We start from the raw sequence: 10,022 nt of genomic DNA on the forward strand, positions 1-10,022 counted from the left end.
CATTTCCCTTTTGTTAGCTTCCCTTATTTCCCTGTGATGCTTCTGCCCACTGGTTCACAAACACCAGCTCAGCATTCACAATCCTGACGCTGCCTCTAATACCAAATAATAGAAAACTTTCCCCAATTTGTAGGAAAAAAAGTTATTAGATTGTGTGTGTGTGTGTGTGTTTCTCCTCTAAATTTTTCTTAAAATGTGACCACCCCAACGATGGAGTTTAATATGGCATCTGATTTAGTACAAGATTTGTTTTCAGTTTTCTTATCAATGTTCCTTAGAACTTAAACAGCACTACTGACCCAATCTAAACATACAGGATAAGCAGATTATCTCTGTGCCTCCCAAAAGATACTGGAAACAATTGAAATGCAAGTTGTGTTATTATTTAAGTAAAACATCAACCACACACATGGAACTCAGATACATACCTGGTTAAATCCAAAAAGATAAGATCTATGAGTCTGCTGAAAGTTGTAACTTGAATCGTGGGCAAGAAATTAAAGCCAAATTCCAAAAATTCTGTTGTGTTTGGTAGAGTGTCAGGAATTCCTCTGAGACCTAAATTTTCACAGTTATAGGTTTTGTTGGCTTCTTTCTGATGAGAGAAACAATGTAAATTAATATCAGTCTCCATAATTTGATTGACTAGCAAAATTACATATATACGAGATCAGACAATTAAGTTTGCTAACTCATCCTAGAAAAAATGCTATATACCTAATTGTTGAATATCACTATGGTCACCTTCAAAGTACTCCCCTTGGGAAGCTATGCACTGATGCCAGCACCTTGTTTACCCTTCAAAGCAATTTTGGAACTCTTTTCCTGGAATGGCCATCAGAGCTGTCGTTGTATTACCCTTGATGTTCTGAATGTCATCAAAATGACTTCCTTTCAATATTTCCTTTATGTTTGAGTAAAGGAAGAAGTCATTGGGGGCCAGATTAGGTGAGTAGGGAGGGTGTTCCAATACAGTTCTTTGTTTACTGGCTAAAAACTCCCGCACAGACAGTGCCGTGTGAGCTGGTGCATTGTTGTGATGCAAGAGCCATGAATTATTGGCGAAAAGTTCAGGTCGTTTAATTTTTTCACGCATCCTTTTCAGCACTTCCAAATAGTAAACTTGGTTAACTATTTGTCCAGTTGGTACAAATTCATAATGAATAACCCCTCTGATGTCAAAAAAGTTTAGCAACATTGTTGCAACAAGTTTGGAAACTTAAAACTTGTATGTTATCTTTTGAGCAGCAATCCCACTTCTAGGAGTCTTTACCAAATATGTACTTGCAAAAACACAAAATGACTTATGCATAAGGTTATTTATTGTAGCACTTCTTGTATTAGCAAACTATTGACAATAACCAAATTATCCATCATTATAGGATTAGTTTAACAAAATACGGTACATTCACAAAATGGAATCTTTACCAGCTAAAAACAAAATCAGTAAGATGTCCACACACTGATATGGGGTGATATCCAGGTATACTGCGCAGTGAACAAAGAAAGACGCCAAATGTACATATACAGTGTATATAGTAAATGGTATGTAGTAAATAGTATATTGTAGGCTACCTTTTCATTAAGAAAGTATGTGTGCATTTTCTTATATTTGCAAAAAGAAACCATGAAAAAAAACAAACCCTAAACTGGTTTTCTTGAAGGGGAGGGAAGGAGCCAGACAGAGGAGCAGGAATAGAAACAAGACTTCCCTGAATATATTTTGTTTTATAGTTTTGATTTTGGATGCATGGCAATGTTTTATTTCAGTTTGAAAGCAAATCAACTCTAGATTAGCATCAACAAAATTAGGCAATCAGACATTACATACTTCCTGATGTGATACAATATTTAAGTATACAGTACTATCTATGAGATATTCTTGTTCCCCCTGCAAAAAAGAAAAAAAAATTAAAACTTGAATCCAATCAAGACTTTAGGCCTAACTTCCAGTCTGCAAGTGATGTGGGGGATTTAAGTTAAACAGCTCCACGAGGTAGCAATCAGCCAAATGCAGAAGATGGGATAGTCTATAGAACAACTGACTGTTTTATCATCATGTGAATGGTGTGGGTGGAATTGGATGGAATTGGAGAGAGTAATGGAAAGAGAGAGGAGACTGCTCTTGTAGGAAGAGAGATATAAAAGCTACTTTTCAAGTTGCAAATCTTGGACTAACTAGGTAAAAATAGGAAAAAGTTGGTTAGAAGTTTATAGAATTGTGGGGTCATAATTTATGTGGCTGATGCCTTAGGATGAAGGGTAGTGGGGCAGGTATGAAGGTCTGATGGGGTCTATTTTGTAGGTAGAGGCTACTAGGAAAGAAAGAAAGAGTCTCCAAGAAAAGCTCACTGGGGTGCCATCTCTCAGATCATCTCAGGCTCCATGTGATTTCATCCAACCTTTCAGATCCTGACAGTTCCTTGACCGCACAGTGGTCTCACTAGAAGCTCCACTGAGGCTGCCCTGGTCTGGAAAAGACCAGCTTCATCAAACTCTAGATAGAAGCTTTCCTTATCTGCGTTGCCAACAGGCCTGCTGAGCTAGAAACAGGAGACTGCGCACAGCCTCCTTCACTCTGAAGCATGATGTTTTAAAGATGTCACCATTGTAATTGCTTTTTGCCTTACTCCCTCCGCCGCCTGCCTAGTGGCTCACTCTTTTGTCGTTGGAGTGAGCATGCTCATCTACAGGAAATCACTGGTTTTCCTCTATAGTGTGACAACATTACAAATATCACTGATGAAAATGTCATATTTATGTTTCTTTGTAATTCGTTTTTCGTTTTATGGACACACAGTCTTCCAGGCGCTGCCACAAATCCCCCTAATGTCCTTGAAATGCACATTTTGCATTTAAAACTCAGATTTAGCTCACTGGCAAGGAAAAACACATGTTGGTAGACCCCTTTTTGGTGCCCATGAACATGGACGACCCAGAGAGACGGTGTATGTACAGCTGCTGCCCCAATAGCTGCTAAGGGTTCAGATTAGCTTTGAGAGGACGTTTTTCTATTCTGGTCTCCACTGGCATAACTTGGAGAAAGGGGCCTTTTCTGAATTCGTCTTGCTCTATTTTGGCCCCACAGCAAAAGGCTGCACGTTGGCAGTTCCCTCATCTTGAATATGTAAGTACCCATGACACCTAAATTATTCCTCTTTTGTTTTACTAAGCACTTTACTGCATTAATGTGATTCAGAAAGTTGAGAATCCAGCAGGAGCTCTATTGAGCCAGTGGCCTGAGGGAGCTCCCAGTGAAAGGAAAGGCAGGTAAATGAAGTAGCTCAACCTTCATTTTGCTCAGTGAGAAAGCAAGGGCCAGTGGATTTAACACTACCGAGAGGTACTGAGAAGCCACCAAAGCCTGTGTCATAACCTTCTTCTGTAGTTGTGGAGAAGCTGCAGTGAAGTCTCTGCCCTTGATTCCTGAGAGAAAGAGGCACATGACAAACATTGTTGCTTATGAGAGAATTTAAAAAGCAAACACATTTCAGAGAATGTGCTGGGCTCCGCACACACGCGGCCTCTCCCTTAGGATTTCACATTCACACTCCTGTACAGTCAAAATTACCATTGCAGATATTACAGATGGTGATGCCCAAACTCCTCATGCTCTCAAATCATTTAAGCATCACTGAATTGTTTTCAGTCTATTGTATTTTTTAAGGCAGGAAATAGATGCGTGCGCGTGCGTGTGCGCATGCGCACACACATTATTTTTCTCATTCTTTTTTTGAGAGTAAATTGCAGATGTCATGACCCTTCTCCCCAAATCTCTTAAGAAAAAAAGATATTCTCTTATACAACCACAGTGCCATTACCAAAAATTCTGATTATTTAACATTGATGCAAAATTATTATTAAATAGTTTATTTTCAAATTTTACCAATTGTCTCGATATTTTCTATTATAATAATTTTTGTTCTTCTAATCCAGGATCACACATTACATTTATTTTTCATGTCTCTTTGGTCTCCTTGAACTGGAGACAATTCCTCCAGCCTTTCATTGTCTCTCATGGCGTTGATGGTTTTGTTTTTTGGGTTTTTGTTTTTTTTTATGAATACAGGGTTATAGTTGACAGGATGTCCCTCATTTGGGTTTCCTTCTTTTTCTCTCTTTTTTTTTTTTTATCTGTCCTCATGGCTTGATTCAGGTTACACATTTTGGGCAGAAATACTATGTCAGTGAGGTTGTGTCTTTCTCTCTGTCAGTATTCACATCATTTTTTGAGAGTGAGTCCTGATAGTATAGCACAGGATTTCAGGACAGCAGAATGACAGTGTAACAGAAAAGAAAAGCACAGGGTGCAGAAAAGGAATACAGTATGACTGTTGCCACTGTGCCCAGGGCTGGGCTGGCTGGCAGGGCCACGTGCTCAGTTGCTTTTCCAGGCAGACACCCACCACTGCTTTCGTAGCCCAGGTGGTTTCTCTGAGCTCCATATGACCACTTCCTATAAACCCAGCCTTCATTATTTAGACCTCTGTATGGGGTGAATTTCCAAAGCCACTTTCTCACTCTTTTGCTTTGGCTGGTTCCATCGCAGACAGCACCCTTCTGCGCGTGAACTCATGAAACCAGCAGGGTGGTGCAAGGCTACATGGCATTCAGGACGACTGCTCCTTGCCCACCCCCATCCCTAGTCATGGGACATTAATCGAGAGACGCTGTGTGCTTGGGCCTGCACCAACCTCTGGTCTCATGTCAGAGCTGTGCCTTTTACACAGAGCAGGACTCCCAAGTGTCACATCTGTGTTTGCAATCCCTTTTCCCTACAGATAGTCATTTGCATTTTTTCAATCAGGATCTTACTTTGCTTCTTTCTGCTGTATCTCTAACTCCCTGCTGTCCCACTGTATTTTCTCTTCTTGCAAGTGTTGAAATCATTTTCTAATTTAGAATCCTTTGAGTTTCACTCTAGTGGTGATTCCCACCTTTTCGGATGTCTCATCTGCACTTGGCACATGTAGCAGCCAGCTCCCCATGCACAAGAAGCCTGGGACGCTGAACCCCAACCACCCAAGTCCCCCCCGCCCCCTTGTTAGTCATGCCTCAATCCAGAGATAGCAATCTGACTGAGCCAAGTCCCAGAGTAACAGTTCCTCTCAGCAAATAAAACAAAACATTCCCAAGAGGGCACAGTCCGAAAACTTCGTTGTCAATCTGATTCCTTCAGACAAAGGGCATTCCAATTACGTGCAGTTCATTTTCTGTTTGTCTCCAGTCAGACTGCGTGGGTTCACATCCCAGCTCTCAACCACCAAGCTGTGTTCTCTGAGTTTCCTTTTTCTCCAACTGTAGGTGGAAGACAATAACCCCTCTTTGCAGGCCAATTCTGAGGATTAATTGGATAATGTATTATATGTCAAGCACTCCCAAGAGGAGTTAGTATTTCACTGAATCATCACAGCATCATGTCACTATCTAGAGCTGTTGGAAAGCCCTTGTATCCATAAGCTTAGAGTTCTCCTAAAAAAAAAAAAAAAAAAAAGCTCTACTAAGCACCTGTCCTTCCCCCATACCTAGACTGAAGGACTGTCTCCTATGGAACACTGAATTCCAGCTATGCTTGGCATATATGTCAGCCTCCAAAGACTTGGTCGTGGGTCTGATTTTGTTACTTATGATACATACACACACACACACACACACACACACACACACACACACACACAAACACACACCCCACACGGGGGCGGGGGGGAAGAGAGAGAGAAAAAGAACATGAAGCATTTAATAAGAAAGATTCTACATGGAGTGTTTATTGTATTATTTTTAGAAATTGTCTAGGTTTTGATTTTTTTTTCAAACAAAAAGTTTTATTAAAAAATTCATCTCGACTCCTACCTCACTTCATATGCAAAAAGTAATTCCAGGTGGGCTATAGATCTAAATGTGAAACCTAGAATTAGAAATAAATACAAAACAATAGAGCTTCCAGAAGAAAACGTGGGATAATATCTTTATGGTTTCAGGGTAGGCAAAAATTTCTTAAACAGGACAGAAATATACTAAAGGTAAGGGAGCAATGATAAATCAAGTCATACTGAAATTAAGGACTTCTGTTCATCAAAAGATGTCCTTAGGAGAGTGGAAAGGCCAGCCACAGAGTGGGAGAAAATATTTGTAATATGATTAAGGATGTGTAGCCACAGTATATAAAGAACTCTTGCAAATCAATAATAATAATTAAAAAAAAAAGACAGACACCCAAAATAAACTGGGCAAAAGACTTGAAAAGACACTTCATACTCACACACACACACATACACACACATGGATATGCACATGGCCAACAAAAGTATGAAAATGCATTCAATTTAATTACCCATCAGGAAAACAAAAATTAAATCCCAGTGAAATACCACAATACCGCTCGCTACCCATCCATCGAACGGGTGTTTATAACAATAGTGAATGTTAGTGAGGCTGTGGCGCATTCAGAGCTCATATACATCGCTGATGAGTATAAATGTTTCTAGAGCTGTTTCCAGAGATGGTGGGAGCCAACACTTGGGAAACTCTTTGGCGATGTCTGCTACAGTGAAACACGTGCATGCTCTATGACCAAATGCACCCACTCCCTGCTATACACCCAATAAGGATTTGTACTTTTGCTTGCTGAAGACATAGACAAGAATTCCAAAGCAACAACACTCAGAACAAGGCCAAAATTTGAAAATGATGCAAATGTCCATTAACAATAGCATGAATAAATAAATGGTGGCTTGCTATTCACAATACCACTCAGTGATGAACATGAACAAGGGATTGTTTCACAGACCATCATCAATAAATCTCATATATTTAATGTTGAGTGAAAGAAGTCAGGCATAAAAGAGTACAGGCTGTATGGTCTCGTGTACATAAGATTCACAAAGAGGAAAACCCATCTATGGCAATAGTGGACTGGATGTCCTTGTGGGCTCGCGACTGGGCAGAGGTGTGAGGGGGCTGCTGAGGTGCTGAGAACTTTCTGTTTCCCAACCTGTGTGCTGGTCATATGCATGTTCACTTAGTGAAAAGTCAATGAACTGTACACGTAGGATTGGTGAATTTTTCTGCATGTAGGTTTTACTTCAATAAAAAGTTTTCTAAACTCAAAACGAAGCAAAACAAAACAAAAACCTTGCTTTTAGGATAGGGCCTGATAAGCTGATGGTGGTCATGTGAACATATTTACAGTATGTGGTGAGTTATGCTTATGTGGGAGGGGAAGAGCTAAAGAGGAAAGGAAAGCAAGGGGGAGGGGTGGGAAACCTGGGGTCATTTGCACTTGAAAAAGGACAAAACCCTAAGTCAAATCTCCCCCTGCCACCACTCCCACCTTTATCCCACTTGCCTGCAGCTTAGAAGTTCCTTACCTTCTGGAACAAGCTCTCATCCATCTTGGTATTTCCCAGCAACCTCCCCAGTACTCAGGTAAAGGAAAGCCTCAATACATAGTCTTAGTTAGAATTCTGCTGCCAAGAGCTCATACATGATAGAGGAGGCCAAGGGAAACACAGAACCCATGTTAATCAAGTAGGTCCCAGGGCATTGAAAATCAGAGTACATTCAGAGGAAGGGCTGCAGGTGGGTGTTTTTATTAGAAGGTTTTAAACAAACTTACCCAAAAAGCAAAGCCGTGGCTGCAGCAAAGGGCCAGGCCTGGAGACCCTGAGACCCTCAGCACCACTCTTGCCACCTGAATATCACAGAAGGCCCCGGAACAGGCAGCAAAAGGACTAGGGTGCCCTCCCTGCCTCTGTCTCCTTCCCTCTGCCCTAACGGGAGCCATGTGTCAAAAGGAACTGGCAGCTCTGGGGCCTGGTGGCCTTGGTAGAAAGCCAGACTGGTCCACCGTTTCCACGGGCTTTCCAATTCTCCCAGGACTCTCTGTGGGTGTCAGAAAGGCTGATCCGGCTTTGCAGGAATGTGGGGATGTGAGAGTTGACCTGGTAGGCTTAAGAATGTGGCATTTAGAAAAGACTGCTTCCCCATGGGCTGGAATGTAATGGTGATATTATCCTCTCTGACGTTGTTGTCAGAGATGGATGGCAGACCTACCTGATCCCCATTCCTACCTTCTTATCACGCCACCTACATGTTTGTGTGAAATTGACCTTCCAGCCTGGATGATGAGGAGACAGCCTTCTGGGGCTGACAGAAACCTCTTACAGGCTCCTTCTGTTATCGGCTGGGTTGTGTCCCTCCCCAAGTCCATATGTTGAAATCTTATTCTGAGTACCTCAGAATGTGACTTTATTTGGAAATAGGATCTTTAAAGAGGTAATTAAATTAAGATGGAATCATTAGGGTGGGCCCTCATCCAATATGGCTGGTGTTTTTAATAAGAAGAGTAAATTTGGAAACAGACACATACAGAACAAAGACAATGTGAAGATGCAGGGAAAAGACGGCCATCAATCAGCCAAGGAGAGAGGTCTCAGAGGAAACCAACCCTGCCAACACCTTGATCTTGGACTTCCAGCCTCCAGAACCATGAGAAAATAAGTTTCTGTTGTTTAAGCCACCCAGTCTATAATACATTGCTACGATAGCAGGAACAAAGTAATCTGCCTTCTCAGCCTTACTTCTCCCCGGGCCTGAGCCCATCCTGATTCCATCCGAGTAGCAGACTAACGAGGTTCTGTTCCTGTCTGCTCCAGGCCGATTCCAGTCATGGCTTCCCTTCTTGCTCTTGCCTGGCAGGATTTCGCCCTGCTCTCCCTTGTTATTCTCCTGTCTGCATTTCCCAAGCTCCGCCTTCCTGTATTCTGCTTCTCCTGCCTTCACTTCTGCTTTCAGCCCCAACCTCAGAAAGCAGCCCACCTCGCCACAAGACCGACGGCGCTTCCTGCCCCTGGCCTGTGTCCAACAGGACACAGGGTGCTGTACACTCGCTGGGGTCCGAGACGGTGGGAGGAAGGTTGAAGCCTTTTAGAAGACGGCAAGAGACGCAGGCCCTTCTCCTTTCTCTCGCCCACTACCCTCTCCGGGAACTCCCCAGAGGCTGATAAATATTATTATGGTCCAAAACAGAAGGTGCAATTTGGCTCTGTTCTCGGATGTCACTCCTGTGGGTTAGGGAAACAGATGGACGGCTGTCCAACTTGAGCGCCAGACTCATTCAGAGTGTTCTTTATGTGCTCTAAAACCTGGCACAAGTCACCTTTACTAATCCCCGCCCTGAGAGCAACGACACCGAAGGGCTGTTTGGGGTAGTGGCCATGTGCTGGGATGATGGACAAACAGCTCCTCTGTGCAGGAAGCAGGTTTGCAGGTCTGCTCTTTGCACGAGGACGCTGTTGGTATTTTATGTCTCAATTAGGATGACTTGGGGGGAATTGTTTGCAGAAGTGGAAAACTCTCACTTCTTCCGACTAAGAAGCTACGATATCATCCCCTGGCTGAGCTCTTTGGCTCCTTTTTCATAATAAAACAAAACAAAACATAACACCTTTCACTCACCTTGTTGCCCTTTCAAAGACAGTGGATGTTGGGAGGCTGAGGCTCAGATGGGACTGCAGGCTGAATCTCAAAATCTCCAGGCGGTTTAATTTAGATAATAAAGACAAAAAGTTTGGACTCACCACCGTGCACATCTCATCCGAAGAGGTGATGACTTTACAGCTGGCAGAAAACAGCACCACAAACAGGAAGCAGCTGACAGGGGGAGCCATCACAGGACCGATGCCACCCCAGCTTGGGGGGCTTATCTAATGCCTGGAGCTGAGAAGTCGAATCAAGCTATGATGGTCTCAGAAATTCAGCAGCCAGAGAGGTGTTCAGAAGGGTGATCTCAGGACAAGAAATGCTCTTGACTGCTCAGCATTTGATGGCTCTGTGCTGCAAAAAAGGGAAGTCCCTTTGCATACCACCCATCCTTGCCAAAAATAGCTGAGGACCCAGCCCACGGGTGGCCCAGTGAGTTTCCTGGCAAACACAAGTGAGTTGTGCAGCCCTCTTTGGCTGGTCACACAGACTGTCAGTGTAATGGTTCGTGTGGACTCTAGGCTAGCTTCAAGGGTTTGGCC

At 42.8% G+C, this 10,022-nt stretch overlaps 1 protein-coding gene across 2 annotated transcripts in view; it reads right to left on the reverse strand.

The window, feature by feature from the left end:
• Positions 1-9,818, reverse strand: part of CD180 (CD180 molecule) — a 22,129-nt gene extending 12,311 nt beyond the window's left edge. Inside the window, exons 1-2 of one of the 2 annotated variants that reach the window (XM_019652417.1) lie at positions 9,579-9,818; positions 429-595 (exon numbers count right to left, since the gene is read on the reverse strand). In XM_019652417.1, coding sequence (XP_019507962.1) covers positions 429-595; positions 9,579-9,668 — 257 coding nt within the window. In that variant the 5' untranslated portion in view covers positions 9,669-9,818. Of the gene's footprint in view, positions 1-428; positions 596-8,579; positions 8,731-9,578 lie in introns of those variants that run through there. The other variant, XM_019652418.1, reaches the window with a different exon arrangement.
• Positions 9,819-10,022: the final 204 nt, after the last annotated feature.

The sequence above is a fragment of the Hipposideros armiger genome, unplaced genomic scaffold (genome assembly GCF_001890085.2).
Source record: "Hipposideros armiger isolate ML-2016 unplaced genomic scaffold, ASM189008v1 scaffold_179, whole genome shotgun sequence".
NCBI lineage: Eukaryota > Metazoa > Chordata > Mammalia > Chiroptera > Hipposideridae > Hipposideros > Hipposideros armiger.